This window comes from Oncorhynchus keta, chromosome 28 (assembly GCF_023373465.1).
Source record: "Oncorhynchus keta strain PuntledgeMale-10-30-2019 chromosome 28, Oket_V2, whole genome shotgun sequence".
NCBI classification, from domain to species: domain Eukaryota; kingdom Metazoa; phylum Chordata; class Actinopteri; order Salmoniformes; family Salmonidae; genus Oncorhynchus; species Oncorhynchus keta.
In genome coordinates, this window is record NC_068448.1 from 29,124,272 (window position 1) to 29,148,885 (window position 24,614).

At 43.0% G+C, this 24,614-nt stretch overlaps 1 protein-coding gene across 10 annotated transcripts in view; it reads left to right on the top strand.

Annotated features, from left to right (window-relative positions):
* kif1b (kinesin family member 1B) overlaps nt 1-24,614 on the top strand; it is a 111,926-nt gene that overhangs the window by 81,507 nt on the left and 5,805 nt on the right. For 7 of the 10 annotated variants that reach the window (XM_035740647.2, XM_035740649.2, XM_035740650.2 and 4 more), the window contains 20 exons: nt 1,727-1,864; nt 2,898-3,152; nt 6,666-6,784; nt 7,331-7,416; nt 7,748-7,877; nt 9,312-9,471; nt 12,306-12,396; nt 12,509-12,627; nt 13,112-13,167; nt 16,068-16,176; nt 16,305-16,371; nt 16,574-16,658; nt 16,984-17,089; nt 20,167-20,281; nt 20,702-20,835; nt 21,231-21,292; nt 21,637-21,782; nt 22,036-22,302; nt 24,075-24,146; nt 24,292-24,413. In XM_035740647.2, the coding sequence (XP_035596540.1) occupies nt 1,727-1,864; nt 2,898-3,152; nt 6,666-6,784; nt 7,331-7,416; nt 7,748-7,877; nt 9,312-9,471; nt 12,306-12,396; nt 12,509-12,627; nt 13,112-13,167; nt 16,068-16,176; nt 16,305-16,371; nt 16,574-16,658; nt 16,984-17,089; nt 20,167-20,281; nt 20,702-20,835; nt 21,231-21,292; nt 21,637-21,782; nt 22,036-22,302; nt 24,075-24,146; nt 24,292-24,413 (2,439 nt within the window). The remainder of the gene's footprint in view (nt 1-1,726; nt 1,865-2,897; nt 3,153-6,665; nt 6,785-7,330; nt 7,417-7,747; nt 7,878-9,311; nt 9,472-12,305; nt 12,397-12,508; nt 12,628-13,111; nt 13,168-16,067; nt 16,177-16,304; nt 16,372-16,573; nt 16,659-16,983; nt 17,090-20,166; nt 20,282-20,701; nt 20,836-21,230; nt 21,293-21,636; nt 21,783-22,035; nt 22,303-24,074; nt 24,147-24,291; nt 24,414-24,614) is intronic. The other 3 variants (XM_035740654.2, XM_035740655.2, XM_035740656.2) reach the window with 1 other exon arrangement.

A 24,614-nucleotide genomic window follows, 5' to 3' on the forward strand; every position in this document is an offset into this window, starting at 1 on the left:
AGTATGTATTAGAGATACCAAACTGCAAAAAAATGGATCCCTGTTTAAATAAGAATATAAACTTTTTTAAATGTTCTCCTCGGGTTTGTACACAACTTGTTACGCACTTATTTAGGGTCTCCTGTATTCAAGGGCCTGAGTTGAGTTGGCTCTAAAATGTTTGTCCTCCATTTTTGATTGCAGAATCATTAACCCATATTTTTTACCTGACGATTATATCTGATACTATCCCCAAGGTTTGGAAGGTGGCCCATGTACTACCCCTTCAAAGGTGGTGACTCTTTGTGACCTAAATAACTATCGCCCTATTACAAAACGTTCTTGCCGAGCTAAAATGTTAGAATCCTTGATTAATTCTCAGCTAAGGTCTTATCTTTGAAATGTATCAGTCGAATTTTAGACCAGGTCACAGCGTCTCTGCTGCTTCACTTGTTATAAATGATGTTGTAAATTGTAAGGCAACATTGTGCTGCCCTTTTCATTAACCTGTCAAAGGCCTTCGATACTGTGGATCACTCTACTAATTCAAAGGTAGTCCATTGGTAAAAAATCTGTCTGACAATCAGCACACAATAGAGCAGGACACAATAGAGCAGGACACAATAGAGCGCATAAAAATAACTTTAAGCATATGTACTTTGGATGGTGCCCACATTGATCGTGTCCTGAACTACAAATATCTGATCATCTGGATAGACGAAAAGCTGTCTTTTAAAAAGCATATTGAAGAGTTAGTTTTGAAGCTGAGAATTGCCTCCCGAGTGGTGCAGTAGTCTAAGGCACTGTATCGCAGTGCTTGAGGCGTCACAACAGACCCAGGTTCGATCCCGGGCTGGGACGCAGCCCGGAGACCGGGAGACCCATGAGGCGGCGCCCAGTGTCGTTCGGGGAGGGTTTGGCCGGCCGGGATGTCCTTGTCCCTTCGCGCTGTTGCGTGGCGTGCTGGGCGCATGCACTCTGACACGGTCGCCAGTTGGAAGGTTTTTTTTTCCCCCGACACTTTGGAGCTGGCTTCTGGGTCAAGCGAGCAGTGTCAAGAAGCTGTGCGGGCTTGGCAGGGTCGTGTTTTCGGAGGATGCATGGCTCTCGACCTTTGCCTCTCCCGAGTCCGTATGGGAGTTGCAGCGATGGGACAAGACTAAATACTAATTGGATATCACGAAATTGGGGAGAAAAATTGATTAAAATGTAAAATAAAGAAGCTGAGAATTTAAAATGGCCTCCTATAGAAGAAAGCTGAGACTATGGCGACATGTTCTATATATGAACGCAGCTGCCACTTCATTAAAGCCGTTCGCTGCATTTTACCATAGCGCTCTTCGTTTTATTACGGGCGACTAGTTTAGTACACGACTGCATTCTCTACCAGAAGGTTGTTTGGCCCTCTGATGTAACCTAAGTCTATATTTATTAGATGTATTGGGTGAAAGAGACCTTGGTCTTAACATGACTCGTTGACAAAATAACGGTTAAAAAGTTAGAATAATAATGAACTGTTCACACTACTTGGCTAAGCAGAACTGAGCCAAGCTTTAACGCGTTGGCCTGGTTTCACATTCGTATACCATAGTTGCTGCTGTGGACCGTGCTGGAAAGGAAAAGGTGGAGAGAAAATATCCACGGCAGTTCAGTACTGTTCAGGTTGGCACAATAGGGTGATGGGAAAACAGTATCAGTGGAATGAAGCGAAACTGTGGTCTAAGTGGAACTCTGATGTGATTTGCAGGCAGAGGCTGGACCAGATGAGAGAGATGTACGACCGCGCCGGGGAAATGGCTTCCTCCAATCAGGACGACAACGAGGGGGCTTTGACTGGAAATGACCCCTTCTATGACCGCTTTCATTGGTTCAAATTGGTGGGGAGGTACGTACGACACAACACTGGCTCAAACAATTCCTTTGTTCAATTTTTCTTGTTAGGCTTCTATTTGTCACTTCTGCTGTCTTTGGTTGGGTATTTTAGATGTAAAAGAGTTGCTTTATGGAGTCAAAATCAAAGCGGTTGGTTTTGTTATGTGGACGGATACCCTCAGCTGTTTTGAGGAGCTTTCATGAATCATTCATGAAATGGAATCCATTTACACTTCTGCGATTCCATTATTCATTTTTATGTCTGTGCTGTTGGATTGTTTCATTTTCTGTCCTTATAGCCTCATGTTTTAATTATTTCACATCTTTCAATAAGCACGTTTCATTTGTTTTATGTTGATAGCGGACATTCTGTGCCCTTATGATGTGGTTTTGGTTTTTTTGGACCCTTACAGCATTTCACTTTTCATTTGTTATTTTCATTTGGTGATTTTATTTATTTTTCTTTAATTTTATCAATGTCATTTCATGTATACAGTATGTCCTTGTTTTGTTACTAACCACTATGTCTACGCCTTGTGTTTTTGTACAAAAACAATTGTTGTAACAATTCTGTTTGTGTTTCCTGTGATGTAGTGTTTCAGTTAAATAAGACTAGTACTAGTCGTAAAGTTAACACTAGACTACTAACAAATGTAAGTAAGCTTTTGTTCTTATAATTCAAATGCTGTTTCTCTTGTTCACATAACTTTATCAATATGGACAGTGTCAACAATATATATTTTAGCAATTTGCTCTGATCCAGAGCAAATTACAGTAGTGACTGAATACATGTAACTTTTTCGTACTGGTCTCAAACCCACAACCCTGTCGTTGCTAGCGACGTGCTCTACCAAATGAGACCAGTGTATCCCTCTCCAACTGTGCACCATGACAGACTTTAACCTTCAAGTCAGTCTTTCACATTACAGTACAATCTACTCAAGCCAAACTATAACTCTCTCCATTGTTAACTTCACTTGGCTGCTTGCCTCCCTGCATCCCATCACCCTCCCGGCCCTCCCCTTGTACCCTTCCCTCCACCTTAGCTCCCCCATCTTCCATGGCTGCGTCAACGAGCAGCGGCTGGCCGACCGCACGCCCTCACCCACCTTCTCCACGGCCGACTCAGACATCACAGAGCTGGCGGACGAGCGACAGAGCGAGATGTCGGACTACTTGGATGACGAGGCGTTCGTTGACGACACCAGCTCAGACGCTGGCACCGAGGAGGGCTCGGATATCTTCAGCGACGGCCAGGATCCCTTCTACGACCGCTCCCCCTGGTTCATACTGGTGGGAAGGTTGGTGACCACCCATGATGATGATGATGATGATGATGATGATCTGAACCACCATGTCAGTCATTTTGTGACCGTGTCACATGTGACATTTACACAGGCTCTGGGAGAGGGGGTGGGGGAGAAGAGTGCTGGCTCATTTCACTCAGGGGCAAATACTAACTTAAACTTAAATTCAATGTTCACTTAGTCCACATACAGTGAGCTCCAAGTATTGAAACAGTACATATTTTGTTTGTTTTGGCTCTGTACTCCAGCACTTTGGATTTGAAATGATACAATGACTTACAGACGCACAAATATCATACTCCCCCAAAAATGCTAACCTTCTGTTATTGAGAGGTTTGCATGTCTTGGGGGTATAATATTTGTGCAACTGTACATTTCTTGCTCATCATTATTCACTATTCATTCAGTATTATCCGTAGTTAATGTAGAAGGGTTCATGGCACATATTATATTCTTATTTATCATAAAAGTGACTCAAATGGCGCAGTACATTATTTACCATTAATTTCTATTGGGCACAAAATAATCTGGAACAACCAAAACAAACAGCAAATGCATCCAACACATTTGGAGTCACAAGCTTGATGTAGTCATTGCGTGCTATGAATATGGGATCAAATACTTAACTTTTTACTACTTTGATACAAATATAAGTGAATAAGTCCCAATAATTTTGGTCCCCTAAAATGTCAAATTAAATCTGACAGTCTGCACTTTAACGTCATTGTATCACTTCCAATCCAAAGTGCTGGAGTACAGAGCCAAAACCACAAATGTGTCACTGTCCCAATACATTTGGAGCTCACTATAAGTAGAGTTTTCACTTAGTCATGCATTGATTCCCCATAAGGGGGGTGTGTGATAGTTAGCGCTGTGAAGTGTAGCTTTGGAGGTACTAAAGGCGTCTTCTCATTATTTGGCTACCATATACGATTTATAGGGCTGATGATATAATTGAAACGTATTCCCACCCATCAAAATTATCTTGTGTGCTGAGTAGTCCACTTACACCTCAAACTGTTGGGTTTCAAATGTCTCATTCATTGAATTGAGTGCTCTGAACTAAGTGTTTGTGAGGTTTAATTTATTTTCAGGCCAAGGAGGTTTTAGTTTGACACAACCTATAAAGCATAGAAACAAGTTATCACTTATTCATACTGTGAGTCTCTAACATCCCCTCAGTGTCAATGATGCAAGGATATCTGAGACATGTCTCCTCAGTTGCATCCCAAATGGCATCCTATTCTCTATAAAGTGCACTACTGTCTTTATTGCTGATTTGTTAGTGTGTAGGGAATAGGGTGCCATTTGGGACCTAACCCTTTTCTATGTATTGCATTCTGCAAGATGGTAGACTGAAAAGAAGCATAATGTGTCACACTGCTATGGAGCAGTGTCTTATTTGTAAGGCCTCATTTAGAATGAAGGCAGGCAGAGTAGAATATTCTAGAATTAGAATAGAGCCAGCACCGTCATCCTCCAGGCGTGTTGTTTCATCTGTAGATATAGAATGTCATTCTATGACATTCTATTTCTATGGCTTAATACCGCTCCGCTCCAGATGCCACCATTTTCTGCTCCCGGGTGAAGTTTCCACTATGTACAGATCTAGGATTAGCTTTCCCTCCCCCAATCCTCATTAGCGGAGAAAATGCTAAACTGACCCAGTATACAGTAGGGGTGACTTCACCCTACAACTCATCTCTTTTTGTTGTATCTGTAGTGGTTAATTCATTGTCTATTTGTTTTGGTGTTTATTTTTCATGACCTTATTTTATTATTTTTTTTATTTGAATTGTATTTTGCTTTGCTTTCTTTTCAATGTCCGTAGTCATATTTGTTAACAGCATACAGTACCAGTCAGAAGTTTGGACACACCTACTCATTCAAGGGTTTTTCTTTATTCTTTACTATTTGCTACATTGTAGAATAATAGTGAAAAATGAAAGAAAAACCCTTGAATGAGTGAGTAGGTGTGTCCAAACTTCTGACTGGTACTGTATGTGTGATACAATGGCAATGATTTCAATTATCCATATAATAACAATCATGACGTTAATAATTGTAGGAGTGGAGGTGATACTGATTTGAAATTCACATGAATGATATCAAGTAAATAACCTTAGTGGTAAAAAAAAATACGACACATATGTATTTATAGTACATCTGAATCAACTCCGTTTGTATTTCAGATGTCATAGCCACCGCATCTAGTCTGTCTGCATCCCAAATGGCACCCTGTTCTCTATATAGTGCACTACTTTTGACCAGTGCCCATAGGGATCAAAATTTGTGCGCTATGTAGGCAACAGAGTGCCATTTGGGATCCAGACTCTGAGTCAGACGGCAGATCGATGCAGGCCCAGCCAGTCTGTCCTGTTAACAGCCCTACCTGCGTCATCATGACTAAAGATATTTGAGATATATTTCTCCTCTCTCCTTTGCCTCAGCATTGAGTTCTCCTGCACAGGGAGGGGGAGAGTTAGGGCAACGGGGGCGCTGCAAATCAACCCCCACAAAGCAACAACACGTCAATGTGTGACTAAAGCCCGTCGACATAACAAGCGAGTCGGCTCTGACTGCTGCATTTCAATTTAGCTAGTATTGCTATTTTACCATTCAACAACATGGCTGAAAGAGATTGTTTTTATTTTTGCTGCAATATCAGTTGTCTATCATTTTAGCAGTTTGTCTATTTTTGTGTTTGTCTATTCTGAAATATATCTTAATTTGTGATAGAATGCATTTCTGAGTTTACTATAAGGTCGCATCCCAAATGGCACCCCTTTTCCCTATACAATGCCCTACTTTTGACAAGGTCCCATAGTGCACTACTTGTGACCAGAGCCCTATGTAGTAAATAGGGTGCCATTTGGAACATGACCTCAATCACTTCAGTGATCATCTGATGATTGTATCTAAAAGTGTGCCTCTCGGCCTTGCACAAATGTCAATTGAGTCATAGTGATTGGCTATTGGCTCATTAGATCTCATATTACACCCCTTCCATGTGACTAGGATGTATTGTCATGACGCAGATGGCTCAAGCTTAACTTCTTTAGGGCCTTCTGTACTGTCATTGAGTTATGGTCAAATTTATTTAAATACCTATTAATTCATTAAGGGTTCAACCCTAACTTCCGCTTCAGTAAAATGTTCACTTAGTTTAGTTTCTTGACCAGTGGATGTTAGGAATGCCTCTAAAAGACAATTGAAGAGCTACCTACATAAGGACTCCATAACATTGTATATTTATAACCCATAGATACAGCACTCATAAGCAGTATACGGTTTACTGATGCAGTATGTTATGTGCTATGAACTTCTTATGAACCCTTTAACTAAATGTTACCGCATTCAAATTAAGAAAGTAATGAAATATCCGCGTCACCTTTCTTTATTGACAAATATAAATTCATTTGACCAAGCCTTGTGAGTCAAAAGCAGACCCCAATTGGGGCTTGTAGGGTTAGATCCTCACCTCTCTCCCCCCTCCTTCCCCCATAGAGCCTTTGTGTACCTGAGCAACCTGCTCTACCCCGTGCCCCTGGTCCATCGTGTCGCCATAGTGACGGAGAAGGGCGATGTGCGTGGTTTCCTGCGTGTCGGTGTCCAAGCCATCGCTGGTACGTACTGCTCCATCTCTCTTTATTTCTCTCTACACACACCCTCTTTGACAAGATTCAGACCTGGGCCTGTATTCACAGTGTCTCAGAGGAGGAGTGCTGATCTAGGATTAGGTCCCCCTGTCCATTATCTAAATGGCAAACTTATCCTAGATCAGCACTCCTACTCTGAGTCTCATTGTGATTAGTATTAGTATCTAATATACTGTCACATAATTGTCCAATCCTGCTCCTTGAGTATGTATCCAGGTAGAATGTAACAATGTGTGTACAAAATGCGACAAGGCACCCTAATCACAGACCACATTCACTAAAATCACAACAAAACTATTTTATACAAGAAAATACCAGATCTAACTCTACAATGAATCAGAATGACTGGAAGAAATGTTGAAAGGTCCTCGGTTTTCTTGCGACCTGAGAGAGAATTCCCAGAGTCGACTGCTTTGTGCTCTTTGAAGAGACAAGTCTGCTCTTGTCAACACACCACGTTAATAACGGGCTGACGAACGCGATGACAATGACTTGTAAAACGTGTCTTTGTAGCTGACGAGGAGGCCCCAGACTACGGGTCAGGAGTGAGACAGTCGGGAACTGCCAAGATATCCTTTGACGACGAGTACTTCAAAAAGGTAAGGCCACGTCAGACAAACTCTCTTTTTTTTTTATGTTATAGCCGATTTCCCGAATACAGTTTGAGCCTAGTCCTGTTCAATGGGGATTCTCCATTGAAAGTGCTTTTTAGTCTAGGACTAGGCTTAATCTTGTCTACATTCCATACACCTCCCAATAAACGTGTCTTTTAATCAGCAACATTTTCTCAGTTCTTTTTTCTTAAAATGTTCACTATCAAAGCAGCTATATGCTGATATCCACTGCCTCTGTCTTTCTCTCGCTCTCTTTCTCTCTCTCTTTCTCTCTCTCTCTCTCTCCCTCCCTCCCTCCCTCCCTCCCTCCCATCAGAATGACTTTCCTTCCACAGTCATGACCTGCTCTGGCCTATCTTTGGAAGAGCTGCGCTTCGTGGAGGGCCAGGGTCAGAGTTCAGAGATCATCACCCCCTCAGAGGAGCAGAACAGAATCAATGACATGGGTAAGGAAGGAGAGACCGGCACAGCTCCAAAACCCTCTCCTCTCATTCATATTAGGCCTACATCTCGCCGGCCAATGGCTTGAATTGAGTGGGAATTAATCGTGTCAGACAGTGTTGTCCCGAAATTATTTTCCAGGTGGGGCTCTGCAAAGGCACCCCAATTAGCATCCAGGGCCTCTTAAACCAACATTTTCAACCAAATGTTTGTAGGCGGGGGAGGGTGGCTGGCGTACCGCCTCTACAATGATGGGGGAAACGCTGGTGGCAGATATTCTTATTGAAGGTGGAGGATGAATTGAAATAGGTTGATACAAGAGTTGGAAATGGCCTTCAGTCATAAAAATCAAATAGATTTAAATTACTAAAGGTCACTAGGCAGCAGGTAGCCTAGTGGTTAGAGCATTGGGCCAGTAACCGCAAGGTTGCTAGATCGAATACCTGAGCTGACTAGCTAAAAATCTGTCTTTCTGCCCCTGAACATGGCAGTTAACATGGCAGTTAACCCACTGTTCCTAGGCTGTCATGGTAAGTCATTGTAAGTAAAAACTGACTTGCCTAGTTAAATAAAAAATAAAACGTTTTTGGCTAATGTGAATCTCTGGGTGTAAAGTGACATCTGGTTGGTGCAGTCATATCTAGTTTCCCTGTGAAGGAATTTACAATAGTCCACATAAGCCATTTGATAGAAAAACATAATAAACTTTGACCATAAACCTTCCTTTCATTGTGCACTTTATTGAGCTGTTAACTGTAAGTAAAGAGGGAAGGAGGAGAGGGAGAGCGAAAAATATGGAGGGAAGTAGAGAGAGTTGGTCTAGCAGTTAAAGCCGCTGTCTCTGGCACATGTATGGTCCCCCTGCCTGTGTTGAATAGAATCCTGGCCCTACCAGCCTTCTCACCTCTGCATCTACCCACATCCCCCTCCCCGTTATACCTGTCTCTATCAATAAAACACTAAAATCATGGCCTCCCGAGTGGTGCTGCATCGCAGTGCTTGAGGCGTCACTACAGCCCCTGGTTCGATCCCAGGCTGTGTCACAGTAGGCCGTGATCGGGAGACCCATGAGGTGGCACACAATTGGCCCAGCGTCGTATGGGTTAGGGGAGTGTTTGGCCGGCCGGGATGTCCTTGTCCCATCACGTTCTAGCGACTCCAGTTGGACGGCGTTTCCTCTGACAGATTGGTGCAGATGGCTTACAGGTTAAGCGAGCAGTGTGTCAAGAAGCATGGCTCTCGATCTTCGCCTCTCCCGAGTCCCATCGCTGCAAATCCCCTATGGACAAGACTAACTACCAATTGGATATAATGAAATTGGGGGGAAAAGTAAATGTATGAAACTTGAGGATAACACACAATATTTTGCATTGTGTTCATCCTGGTATGTACCTGTCCGCAGCATGTTCTAACCCTTTGCTGTGGGTGTTTTGTGACAGACTTGAAGCTGGTTCAGGGGAACTTGGTTGACCCTAAGCTTAGTCGAGAAGAAGGACTGGCCGACCAACTGGAGGTGGGCAGTATCTTTACCTTCCGTGTGACCGTGCTCCAAGCCAGCGGCATTCTCCCAGAGTATGCCGACATCTTCTGCCAGTTCAAGTGAGTTGATCGGCTATCATCAGATCTGTCCTCAGATCAACCTCGCAGGCTACGGAGCACACGCACACCACTGCCATACTGATCTAGGATCAGGGCTGTTGTCAAAGTGTGTGTGTGTTTGTGTGTAACCGTTCAAAAGTTTGGGGCCACTTAGAATTGTCCTTGTTTGTCCATTTAAAATAACATCAAATTGATCAGGAATACAGTATAGACATTGTTAATGTTGTAAATGACTATTGCAGCTGGAAAAGGCTGATTTCTTTAATGGAATATCTACATAGGCGTACAGAGGCCCATTATCAGCAACCATCACTCCTGTGTTCCAATGGCACATTGTGTTAGCTAATCCAAGTTTTATCATTTTAAAAGGCTAATTGATCATTAGTAAACCCTTTTGCAATTATGTTAGCACAGCTGAAAACTGTTTTTCTGATTAAAGAAGCAATAAAACTGGACACATTTAGACTAGTTGAGTATCTGGAGCATCAGCATGTGTGAGTTCAATTACAGGCTCAAAATATCCAGAAACACAAATAACTTTCTTCTGAAACTCATCAGTCTATTCTTGTTCTGAGAAATCAAAAATATTCCCTTCACAGAACAGCGCAAACTGGCTCTAACCCGAATAGAAAGAGGAGTGTGAGACCCCGGTGCACAACTGAGCAAGAGGGACAAGTACATTAGAGTGTCTAGTTTGAGGAACACAGACGCCTCACAAGTCCTCAACTGGCAGCTTCATAAAATAGTACCCACAAAACACCAGTCTCAACGTCAACAGTGAAGAGGCAACTCCGGGATGCTGGCCTTCTAGGCAAGAGTTGCAAAGAAAAAAACATATCTCAGACTGGCCAATAAAAATAAAAGATTAAGATGGGCAAAAGTACACCGACACTGGACAGAGGAACTCTGCCTAGAAGGCCAGCATCCCGGAGTTGCCTCTTCACTGTTGAAGAGCGCTGTTCTGTGAAGGAAGTAGTACACAGCGTTGTACAAGATCTAAAGTTTCTTGGAATTGGAATTTTGGAATTTTTCGAATGGAATAGCCTTAATTTCTGAGGACAACAGACTGTCAAGTCAATTGGAGGTGTACCTGTGGATGTATTTCAAGGCCTACCTTCAAACTCAGCGCCTCTTTGCTTGGCATCATGGGGAAATCAAAAGTGATCAGCCAAGACCTCAGAAAATTGTAGACCTCCAAGTCTGGGTCATCCTTGGGAGCAATTTCAAAACGCCTAAAGGTACCACGTTCATTTGTACAAACAATGGTATGCAAGTATAAACACCACGGGACCACGCTGCCGTCATACTGCGTTCTGTCTCCTAGAGATGAACGTACTTTGGTGTGAAAAGTGCAAATCAATCCCAGAACAACTCGAAGGACTTTGAAGATGCTGGAGGAAAACAGGTACAAAACTATCTATATCCTCAGTAAAACGAGTCCTATATCGACATAACCTTAAACGCTGCTCAGCAAGGAAGAAGCCACTGCTCCAAAACCGCCATAAAAAGCCAGACTACGGTTTGCAACTGCACATGGGGACAAAGATTGTACTTTTTGGAGACATGTCCTCAGGTCTGATGAAACAAAAATAGAACTGTTTGGCCATAATGACCATCGTTATGTTTGGAGGGAAAAGGGGGAGGCTTGCAACCCGAAGAACGTCATTCCAACCGTGAAGGACTGGGGTGGCAGCATAATGTTGTGGGGGTGCTTTCCTGCAGGAAGGACTGGTGCACTTTAAAAAAAATTGATGGCATCATGAGGGTGGGAAATTATGTGAATATATTGAAGCAACATCTCAAGACATCAGTCAGGAAGTTCAAGCTTGGTTGCAAATGGGTCTTCCAAATGGACAATGACCCCAAGCATACTTTCAAAGTTGTGGCAAAAGGACAACAAAGTCAAGGAATTGGAGTGGACATCAAAAAGCCCTGACCTCAATCCTATGGAAAATGTGTGGGCAAGACCTGAAAAAGCAAGGAGGCCAACAAAGCTGACTCAGTTACAACAGCTCTGTCACAAAATTCACCGAACTTATTGTGTGAAGCTTGTGGAAGGCTACCTGAAACGTTTGACCAAAGTTAAACAATTTAAAGGCAATGCTAACAAATACTAATTGAGTGTATGTTAACTTCTGACCCACTGGGAATGTGATGAAATAAATAAAAGCTGAAATAAATCATGCTCTCTACTATTATTCTGACATTCCACATTCTTAAAATAAGTGGTGATCCTAACTGACCTAAGACATGGAATTTGTACTAGGATTAAATGTCAGGAATTGTGAAACTGAGTTTGAAAGTATTTGGGTAAGGTGTATGTAAACTTCTGGCTTCAACTGTAGATATTCCATAAAATCAGCTGATTCCAGCTACAATAGTAATTTACAACATTAACAATGTCTCCACTGTATTTCTGATCAATTTGATGTTATTTTAATGGACACAAAATGTGCTTTTCTTTCCAAAATAAGGACATTTCTAAGTGACCCAAAAGTGTGTGTGTGTGTGTGTGTGTGTGTGTGTAACAGAAGTACTGATGACACTTAAGGTCGACAGGTATAATGGTTAAAACTCGTTATAAGCATGTATGAGCCTTTATGATGTCTTCTTATAATATGTTATAAGGCTTATGTGATATTTAACAAATTCCAAATGGCTGTTATTTAGTCAGGATCGTTATAAGACCTTATAAGGGTGTTAAACACAAGTCATAACAACAGCATCAGGAATCATACCTGTCGGCTTTCATCTGTATAGACCTTTTAGTAACAGTTTAGTTATGTACAGTATTATTATTTGTGATAATCAAGCATCATCTGTTGGCTCCTCAGTTTCCTCCATCGTCACGACGAAGCCTTCTCCACAGAGCCTCTGAAGAACAGTGGGAAAGGAACTCCTCTGGGCTTCTATCACGTCCAGAATGTGAGTGCATGCACAACGCACACTCACGTACACACCACACACATACACATACACAAAGGTATAGAACATGACCCAAAGCTGACTCATTTTCCCATTCCCTCCTGTTGTGTAGATTTCAGTGGAGGTGACTGAGTCGTTCATTGAGTACATCAAAACCAAGCCCATCGTGTTTGAGGTGTTTGGTCACTACCAGCAGCACCCTCTGCACCTGCACGGTCAGGACCTCATAAGGTAGGTTGAATGGTCACCTGCACACATACGGTATGCTCCAGGGTGAGGTTTTTCCTAGATACAGATCCAAGATCAGCTTCTCCTCCAATCCTATAGGAGAAAATGCTAAACTGATCCAAGATCAGGATCTAGGCGCTACATAATGCCACACCCCCACATACCTTTATTAATGATGAATTGGTAATGATGGGTTGTCTAGTAGTAAAGTAAAGCCAACACTCTCAACTGTCAATTTGTTAACAAGGTCTTTTGCTACTGTAGTACTACATCATTTTATTCCAGACCAGCACACCATGATTTGTTGTCTATCTAATTACCATTAGCCAGAATGGCTTAAGGCTCACATCCAACACATTAAAAACATCACATTAAAAGCTCAAGTAATGACATCAAACAAAAACATACAAAAAGCAATTCAATTTAAACTAAATGTGTCGTCAATATAATTCAATACTAAATGTGTAGTCTTTTTGTTTGTTTGTAGTCCTCCTCAGGCTGCCAGGAAGTACTACCCTATTCCAATGCCCCTGTCTAAACCAGGTAAGGATTCTTCATATACCACATCGACAGTATCGTGGACAGCATTGCAGAAAATCTTGCAATCCCTTTATCCAATTATTTTTTTAGAATCGCCACCACACTGTATATCCAGTCACAACTGCATGTCTCATATCTTCCCCTCTTTCTTTCCTTTTTTTGGGCATTTTGTTTTCTGACCCATTTCCTTGTCACTACTCACCCACTCCCTCAATATGTCCTATATCCATCTCTCTATCTATATCCATCTCTCTTTCCCAAACTCTTCCACTCACTCTTCCACTCACCCACATTTTTCTTACTCCCTCTCTCTTCCATTCACTCCCACCCCTACGCCATATGACCTACCCCCCCCCGCCCCGTCTCAGACCACGCCCGTAAAATAGAGTTGATTCGTTACCTGATGACTGGCTCCGTGCCCGGCCAGGTGCTGGACACGCTGTCCGAGCATGCCAATGCCCTAGCATCCACGGCAGTGGCCAGCCTGGAGGACGGGGCTGACCAGCTCTCTCACTTCCCTTTCCTTCCCATGCCCACCAGCCCCGTGCTGACTGTACCCAGGCACCATGGTTGGTACAGCGGACATTACAATCGTGAGAGTAGTAGCTGGGAGTAGCAGCAGTATGCGCTGTACTATTAGCCTGGTCCCAGATCTGTTTGTTCTGCATCGACAACGACCATATATACACACAAACAGATGTGGAATCAGGCTACTCTACTGTAGCCCTGTGCTGTGCTTTTGTTTTGCTTTATCTTCTGGCTGTAGTTGGCATAGGCCGGTGTGGTGCATCCTAGTTTTGTCTGGCCCAATTCTAGTTCTAGTCCCCTCCACTGTCTCTCACATACCAACCAGCCACATACCTTTTAGGGCTGGGAATTACCATGGACCTCACAATATGATATCATCACCATACTTAAAGAACCAAAAGTTTGGACACCTCGTTTTCTCCATAGTAGCATAATAGTGAAGACATCAACACTATGAAATACACATATAGAATCCTGTGGTAACCAAAAAAAGTGATCAACAAATCAAACTATATTTGAGATTTTTCAATATAGCCACACTTTTCCTTGATTACAGCTTTGCACACTCTTAGCATTCTCTCTCAACATATTGCTCACTATGTGTCTGCTGCAGAGAGATGAGACGGCATGAGAATACAGGCCTAAAGCCATTTGGGCTCCAGTTCCATTACCTAAACACACACGAACAGAAAAAATTGTTTCCTTTTAACAATCTCTGCTATTGTTGAGTGAATAGTTGAATAGCAAATCTCTATCTGCTGTAGAAAAATAATGTTAAAAGCGAAAGAGGTAACTCAAATATTATTAGTCACATGTGCTGAAATACAGCAGGTGTAGGTAGACCTTACAGTGAAATGCTTACTTACAAGCCCATAACCAACAATGCAGTTTTAAAAAATACGGATAAGAAATAAAGTAACAAGTAATTAAAGAGCAGCGGTGAAATAACAATAGCGAGACTATATACAGGGAGGGACCGGTACAGAGTCAATGTGGAGACTATATACAGGGAGGGACCGGTACAGAGTCAATGTGGAGACTATATACAGGGAGGGACCGGTACAGAGTCGATGTGGAGACTATATACAGGGAGGGACCGGTACAGAGTCGATGTGGAGACTATATACAGGGAGGGACCGGTACAGAGTCGATGTGGAGACTATATACAGGGAGGGACCGGTACAGAGTCGATGTGGAGACTATATACAGGGAGGGACCGGTACAGAGTCGATGTGGAGACTATATACAGGGAGGGACCGGTACAGAGTCAATGTGGAGACTATATACAGGGAGGGACCGGTACAGAGTCAATGTGGAGACTATATACAGGGAGGGACCGGTACAGAGTCAATGTGGAGACTATATACAGGGAGGGACCGGTACAGAGTCGATGTGGAGACTATATACAGGGAGGGACCGGTACAGAGTCAATGTGGAGACTATATACAGGGAGGGACCGGTACAGAGTCGATGTGGAGACTATATACAGGGAGGGACCGGTACAGAGTCAATGTGGAGACTATATACAGGGAGGGACCGGTACAGAGTCGATGTGGAGACTATATACAGGGAGGGACCGGTACAGAGTCGATGTGGAGACTATATACAGGGAGGGACCGGTACAGAGTCGATGTGGAGACTATATACAGGGAGGGACCGGTACAGAGTCAATGTGGAGACTATATACAGGGAGGGACCGGTACAGAGTCAATGTGGAGACTATATACAGGGAGGGACCGGTACAGAGTCAATGTGCGGCGGCACCAGTTAGTTGAGGTAATATTTACATGTAGGTGGAGTTATAATCAGGATGTGGCAGTTTGATAACTCAGCAGGAGATACAGCTTCTAATGTGTAATCTGTCATATAGCCTCACGTCCCCTAGTGTAGCACTATAGAATTGAGAGTATTTGTGATTTGCGTTTGGACAGGCTGTGTTGTAGTGTCACTCCTTGATAGTATTTAAATGAAGATTGCAGTGTTCCCGGCTTAATTAAATTGTAGTGGATTTAGAATTGGACAGTTGTTTTGTACCTTGTGAAATAAGCCCTTCGAGTACAGTAAGGAGTATTGATTAGTGAATGTTTACAGGCTTATAATAACACATTAACGTGTTACAGGAGTTTCCGCATGTCATCATCACTATCTATTTAACCATTGTTTACGTACGCCACTGCTCCCAGTGTGTAATAGTAGGACGCGTACTGTACATGATGATTATCATCCCCTGTTAATTTTTCCAAGAAATGCAGAATTCATTTTTCTCTCTAGGTTATTTCAGCAGCCACCTCTGTTACCACATTCTATTTAGATTGTCTAATGGGTTTGTGTGTCTCACTCGCTCTCTGTCTGTCTCTGTGTGCGTTTCCCCCCAGTACCAGCCACCAAGCTCAACACCATCAGCAAGTCCAACCTGGGCCAGTGTGTGAGCAAGTACGACCTGCTGGTGTGGTTCGAGATCAGCGAGCTGGAGCCCACCGGAGAGTGAGTGTCCAAGTCTGCGCGCACTCACGGTCGCATGCACACGAGCATACACACATGCGGACGCATGCACATACAAACACAGGGGTTTGGCTGTTCGACTTATGTTTGTCCCTGGCTTCTTTCCGTAGGTACATACCAGCTGTGGTGGATCACAGTGGAGGACTGCCCTGCCATGGAACCTACCTACTACATCAGGTACAGTACAGAGACCCCTCAGGGCCCATATTCATAAAGCATCTCAGAGTAGAAGTGCTGATCTGGAATCAGTTTAGCCTTTTTGATCATAATTCATAATATTACATGATTTGACTGTTTATGATGGTATCGTTGTTGATATTGACACGTTCAGACATTGTGTCTGGGCTACTGGGATACTGACTGTTTGCTTGTGCTGCAGGGGATTCAGCGCCGGATCACCGTCACCCTCATCCACGAGAAGGGCAGTGAGCTCCACTGGAAGGACGTGCGTGAGCTGGTTGTCGGTGAGTGCTTCAAAATAAAGCCAAATCCAACTGAATTCATTCATTTTATTTGAGAAATGTAAATACATATGGATTTGCCTCCGCTATGTTAGCACAAAAATACACAACTGGCCTACCCAAGGTCATTGGTTCCAGACAAGATCATTGAAAAGTGGCAACTATTTTAAATTATGTCTAAATAAACAAATTTTTTTTTTTTTTTTTTGTCACTTCATGAACTGACTGATTTTAATTAAATTTGACTCGAATCCCAGTGTCTGGCGACATTACCGGAGAGACAGGGCTTCATCATCATGAGAACATCTGGTGTTGCTTGCTTCCTCAGGTCGGATCAGGAACAAGCCAGAGGTGGACGACTCGGCAGCAGATGCCGTCCTGTCCCTTAACATCATCTCGGCCAAAAATATCAAATCATCCCACAATGCTAACAGGTACGCCAGTACTGCCCTACCAAGTAAAAAGGCAGTAACTGCTCATTTGGTCTAAAATGAGTCAATGTCATTTTTGCTATATTAAATACATGCTTAATCATGTGGACAAGTATCCTGCCTGTATTGTGTTTTGGAGAAATTGGGGGTCATGTTAGCATTAACTGCGTAAAGTTACTGTGAAACCAAAGTAAATAAAAGCCATTTTTCTCAGTTCCACGCTATGGTGCAACACTGCCCTACCAAGCCTTTTTGCTTGGTAGGGCAGTGTAGCACCATCAAATTGTGTTAGCTCCCCAATCTAATGCATAGGTTTTAGCTCATCGTGTGCAGGAGGGTGCAGGGATACAGGCATAGAAGATAATCATACAGTATGAGAATATTATGTCTTTGGATGGATTTTATGACAAGGGTTGGTTTCCCAGATACTTCTTAGTCCAGGAGTAGGCTTCATCTGTATGTTCAATGGAGATTCTCAAGTAAAAGTGCCTTTGTAATCCAAAACTAGATTCTGTGTCCGGGAAACCGGACTATAGTGTATTTTATTTAGTAGTCTAAGAATTCTAATTATATATGATTATCTTTGTTGTACTGTATAGTGAAATATGGTTATGATATTGAATTGGCATGCATGTTGTCTGTTAAAAGTAGAAACAAAATACCAGTTTTGTTATTCATAACAGAATAACTCTGTCCAAATTGAAAGGAATCGTCACTGCCTTTCAAGGTTGCCTTTCCTGGCTAGAAGAGACAGCAAAAATGCCCCATTTCAGTGTTGTGTGTGTGTGTGTGTGTATAAGCTCTGACATTGGATGTATGTACACAGACATCATTGCATGTGGGCAATCACATTTATTTCCAGTGCTAACATTTTGCTCTCTTTATTTACTCCATTGTTTGTGTTGCTTGACTCTCTCTGTTTTCTCTTTTGTTTTCTTTTCTCCTGCTGCGGCTGGACTCTTGATTTTGCTCAGGCTTTGTCTTGATAAGGATATTGCTAGGTACCAGCAACCAAGGAACATAAAGTGTCTTCTCTGAATTAAGCTTTATGGCTCTCTTTGGCTTTTTATAGACATTGGGGCGGATCCTACCCTGCAATTAAGTCATAATTGTCACTTAGTCGTGCATTGATTTCAATGGGAAGTTAGGATTTGCCCCTTAGCCTGTAGTAATAACTCTTAATTTGTGTTCTCTTGTCTTACACCTTTTGATACCACTCCCATTGGTTAATATCCTTCTAGCCAGTACAAACCTATTAGCTTGGAATTGTTCTTTTCTACAGCTCTTTGATTGCGCTCATTTGTCATTTCATCACATTGTGAAACGAGGACAGTTTCATCCTTTTTTCATTCTATTATCACGGCTATCATAGCCTATTATTCACGCTTTTGTTAACTGAGGCTTTTCTGATTTTGGAAAAGGTCACACTGCTAATTCCCTTTGTCTTGCACATAAGCAATAGGAATCTAAAGACTAATTACTGTAAAACATGCTATCCTATGGCTTAGTGGGGACTTTTCAGAATCACTCCGTCAGCCATCGTGAGTCCTTGAGGGATGAGGGCAGGGTCAGGCGAGCTAAAGGTTGTGGTGCCCCCTGGTGGTTAGTAGAGAATTTGTTCATGAGTAATGAAAAATACACCTTCTGCTACTTTCATTGGAAACCATTGGTCTGTTGCTCATTGACGGACACCAACAAAGTCAATGGATCAAAATGTATTTTCCCCATGGGGGAAAACAAGTAAAAAAAACAACACAGTCGTCACAAACGAGTAAGCGCAGCACAGATTTACATTGACGTTTTAGTCATTTAGCAGTTATCTTATTCAGGGCGTCTTGCAATCAGAGCCATTCGTTTTTTTTTATCAACCGCACAATCGGACTGTGAGGATTGTGGCATTTCAAGAGTAGAACACAATGGAATGAACCCTTCCGTATATGAGGTGTCCTCACTCCCAAGGGTTTATGTATCCCAAATGGCCCCCTAGCATCCCAAATGGCACCCTATTCCCTGTTTAGTGCACTACTTTTGTCCATACTTAATTTCCCCTCATAATAATTAAAATGGCCCTTATCTATAAAAAAGCTTAAGCACTCAAAGCTCTTGACAAGCTTTTCACACTTGCGTTGTAGCGTGACACCTGCTCAAAGCGTGCGTGCTGTTCAGGTCTCACCTCCGTGTGTTTCCTCACTCCTAGTCGTCACCAGGACCGCGTGTGTAGCAGTGCTTTCCCTTCCACAACCATAGTTCAGGGATTCATTGGTGTGTCATATAATGCTTAGAATCCAGTATTATCCCCTCTTCAATTTGTCCATTTTAATACAGCTTTATTTCCCCTCAGAAACAGTTAGAAAAAGCAAGTTAGGTTACAAATACTAACATTTGTACCGTATCTCTGGGCTCTATTTTCTACTCTAGTATATGTTTTGGTAACAGTTGGGGAGAGAGAGCAGTAGATAACACTGACATTTACTTCAGTTACTCCCCATGTGGCTACTTATTAACTTAGTTTCTGCTAGGCTACTTCCTATAATATGTGTCTGGTGGTGTCCACATGCCATACAGACCTTTGTCTATTACAAAATTATGTTCTGGTAGCATTTGCAAAGTCTTTCAAAATACTACTAGCAAATGTCAATACTACTAGCAAATATATAGCAATAGTTGATGTGCAATATGGTTACCTAAATTGACCCGAACCCCAGTGATTTTTCTCTAACCTTCAGTGAGTAGATTACGCTGCTACATCAGGCTATATTATGAACTGTTGGTTGCTTACTCTCTCACCTCTATTGTGATATAAAAGAGAGAACCTTGGAGGAATCACAACCAGCCTCATTGTGACACTGAACAGCCATTTTAGAAATGTCCCACACAGTTGAAATGATCCACCAGGGTGCGGCCAAAATGGCAGCTATACAGTGCACTACTTTTAGCCAGAGCCACAGACACCATATTGCCTATAATACACTGCTTCTAGTGCACAAAAGTAGTGTGCTTGACAGGAAATAGGTTGTCATTTCAGACATGGCCTCAGTCTGTAAACGTGGAGATACTGACCTCTCATCTTTTCCTCTCAGGACCTTCTACAGATTCGAGGCTGTGTGGGACAGCTCTCTGCACAACTCCCTTCTGCTCAACCGAGTCACTCCCTACGGAGAGAAGATCTTCATGACCCTGTCTGCATACCTGGAGGTCAGCCCTGCCTGCCATCTTGATTTTACTGTATCCACCAACCTAGGGAATCCTGTCTCAATAATGAATTGGTATTGTGTATTAATAAAACATAATCTACCGTCTCTAGGCCTACTGCTTAGGATTTAGGGATTTTATTTGCAGATGACAATTATCATCAATGAAACACATTAAATGTTAAGTGTCAAGGACACTTGTAGGTAAATCAAACTTATAAACATGTACTGCTATAATACAGATATTCTTATTCGGCCATACTTAAAAGGGCTGCATACATGTAAATAAGAATGTATTGTGAATAATGATGTATAACAGCCCCATAAGCACTATATACAGTAGTGTTACAGTATCCACTCATTTACAGTGCTCTGCACTCAGGAGCTTGAGCGCTAACATGCTAACCATTTCTCCACTCCACAGCTCGACCACTGCATTCAGCCTGCCATTATTACCAAAGACATCTGCATGGTCTTCTACTCCCGAGACGCCAAGATCTCCCCTCCCCGCTCCCTGAGGAACCTCTTTGGAAGCGGCTACTCCAAGACCCCTGACTGGTAAGGCATCTGACAGTCATTTTGTGTCCACCTTCTATATGACTCGTAGACAGCTGTCAGATATCTTAAGTTGACAGATAAGCAGCTGTCAGCCATTTTGTGTACACCCTTTATGACTCCAGTAGAGGCTGCTGAGGGGAGGACGGCTCATAATAATGGCTGGAACGGAGCAAATGGAATGGCATCAAATACCATTCCAACAATTCTGCTCCAGCCATTACCACGAGCCTGTCCTCCCCAATTAAGGTGCCACCAACCTCCTGTGTATGACTAATACACAGCTGTCGGTTATCTATGTTGACAAATAATCAGCTATCAGCCATTTTGTATTCAGCCTTAAGATACGACCTTGATGAACAACACCCTAATATAACCTCTTGTGTTCCGTATTACAGCAACAGAGTGACTGGCATCTATGAGCTGAGCTTGTGCAAGATGTCTGACACAGGAAGCCCAGGTTAGTGCAATCTCTCTCTTGAAACACTGTTGGTATGGGATAAAAGCACCGTTAGCCTTAACTTAATAGCAGAGGATAGCTAAAATATACCCCCCAAACATACTCCTCTCCACTCCCCTGTTCTCTATAGCGCTTGTGTGTGCTTGGTATAAGTCCAGACAAACAGTTGTGTATTGATATAACAGCCACCCTCGGAGGTAGTGACGTTTCAACCTTCTTATGTCTTAATCAGAGCTGGTTTAAATTCATAACAGGATCCATGTCTGCATGCTCTCTCTCTAGCTCTTTGTATCTCTCCCCCCTTCCACTATATACTGAGAAGTGAGTGTTTGTTTGCTACTCAGGTATGCAGCGGAGGAGGAGGAAGATTCTGGACACTTCTGTGGCCTACGTCCGGGGAGAGGAGAACCTGGCTGGCTGGAGGCCCAGAGGAGACAGCCTCATCTTGGAGCACCAATGGGAGCTGGAGAAAATGGAGCAGCTGCATGAGGTGACTGAGCACTTTGAGAGTGTTGAGGGCAAAGGGAAGCCTGAAATGGCAACAACTTTAAAAAATCCTATGTAGTGCACTACTTTAGACCAGAGCCATATTCCCTATATAATGGCTTATTTTTGCTAAAGCCCTATGTCCTGTATCATGAATTATACTTTTGACCAAAGCCCTCTTCCCTGTACAGTGCACAATTTGGATCAAATCCATTTCAAACTCTCTCACGCTTCGTTCCTTTTCCTTCCCCCTCCAGGTGGAGAAGACGCGTCACCTGCTGCTGCTGAGAGAGAAGCTGGTGGAGACTGCTCCAGCTACAGGCCCTGGGGGGCCCACCAGCAAGTCCCTGAGCGAGTCACTGTCCCCTAGCATGAGCAGCGGCACCCTGAGCACCTCCACCTCCATCTCCTCCCAGATCTCCAGCACCACCTTCGAGAGTGCAATCACACCCAGCGAGAGCAGTGGCTACGACTCGGCCGACATCGAGAGCCTGGTGGACCGCGAGAAGGAGCTGGCTACCAAGGTGAGGAGGGAGGGAGGAAGGAGATGGGGGAACAAAGAATTTTATAAATGGGCTGAAACTGGGAGGGATTAACCTGAACTTGTCCAATAAGAAACACATGATTTCAGTAGCTACGGTTTGCACTAATAAATACACCCCAGGGTTATATTCATTAGGGAATGCAAGGAAAATGTTTTAAAGGAAAACGGATATGACAGTTTCTTAAGTCCAAGTAGTCTCTCTGTTTCAGTCCATTTTATTTTGTTTGATGCCTAATGAATATGACCCTGTTTTAATGGTTTACAAACTGTACCTGCTAAAGTTGTACTGCACATGGTCCCCAACAAAGGAATGGGGTGGGTGTTCCAGAAAGCAGGGTCAATGAGTTGGCCAGCTGACTGACCTAAATCCAGTGCATTTGGAATGTATTCAGACCCCGGGACTTTTTCAACATTTCGTTACGTTGCAGCCTTTTTATAAAATTGATTAATTTGTGTTTTTCCCTTATGAATCTATACAGAATACCCCACAATGCCACAGCAAAAACAGATTTTTTGAAAATGTATTAAAAAATAAAAAACTGAAATATTTACATAAGTATTCAGACCCTTTACTCAGTACTTTGAGGCATCTTTGGCAGCGATTACAGCCTTGAGTCTTCTTGGGTATGACGCAACAAGCTTGGCACACCTGTATTTGGGGAGTTTCTCCCATTCTTCTCTGCAGATCCCCTCAAGCTCTTTCAGGTTGGATGGGGAGCGTCACTGCACAGCTATGTTCAGGTCTTTCCAGATATGTTCGATCAGGTTCAAGTCCGGGCTCTGGCTGGGCCACTCAAGGACATTCCGAGACTTGTCCCAAAGCCAATCCTGCATTGTCTTGGCTGTGTGCTTAGGGTCGTTCTCCTGTTGGAAGGTGAACTTTCACCCCAGTCTGAGGTCCTGAGCGCTCTGGAGCAGGTTTTCATCCAGGATATCTCTGTACTTTGCTCCGTTCATCTTTCCGTTAATCCTGACTAGTCTCCCAATCCATGCCTCTGAAAAACATCCCCACAACATGATGCTGCCACCACCATGTTTCACTGTAGGGATGGTGCCAGGTTTCCTCCAGATGTGATGCTTGGCATTCAGGCCAAAGAGTTCAATCTTGGTTTCATCAGACCAGAGAATCTTGAAAAGGCTGTAATGTGCCTTTTACTGAGGAGTGGCTTCCATCTGGCCACTCTACCATGAAGGCCTGCTGATTGGTGGAGTGCTACAGTGATGGTTGTCCTTCTGGAAGGTTCTCCCATCTTCACAGAGGAACTCTAGAGCTCTGTCAGTGACCACAGGGTTCTTCGTCACCTCCCTGACCAAGGACCTTCTCCGCCGATTGCTCAGTTTGGCCGGGCGGCCGGCTCTAGGAAGAGTCTCTGTGCTTCCAAACTTCATCCATTTAAGAATGCTGGAGGCAACTGTGTTCTTGGATCTTCAATGCTGCAGATATTTTTTGGTACCCTTCACCAGATCTGTGTCTTGACACAATCCTGTCTCGGAGCTCTATAAACAATTCCTTCGACCTCATGGCTTGGTTTTTGCTCTGACATGCACTGTCAACTGTGGGAGCCCACTGGTTTGTTGTGAATTTGAGCCCAGCACTGGAATAACTCATAGTAGAAAACTGTATTGTCCCTCAAGGGGAAATTGGTTTTGCAGCAGAATCATATCCATAAAGTCAACAACAAACATTTCACAACGAATAGGACACACAATGTACACAACATAACATTCACCATATTATCTGTTGTCCTGTAGTGCCTCCGCCTTCTGACCCACACTTTCAACAGTGAATACAACCAGGTGTGCAACAGCATCAGTGACTGCAAGGTGAGATACAGTAGAGGTGGATCGATAACAAGCTGCAATGCCTTAACAGAACAACATGACATTGTCTGCCAACTAAATTTCACCAAATCAGTGTGGTTAGTACTGTCTTAATCTCCCCTTCCTTGTTTCTGCTCTCTCGCTCAAGCTGTCAGACATCTCCCCCATGGGCCGTGACCCGTCAGTGACCAGCTTCAGCAGTGCCACCCTCACCCCCTCCTCCACCTGCCCCTCTCTGGCTGACTCCCGCTGTAGCTCTGTGGATCAGAAGTAAGACTCTATTATAGTAGACTCCATTATAGTAGAATCAATTAGACTATAGTAGAATACATATATTAGAATCCATTAGACTATAGTAGAATACATATGGTAGAATACATATGGTAGAATACATATAGTAGAATACATATAGTAGAATCCATTAGACTATAGTAGAATACATATAGTAGAATACATATAGTAGAATCCATT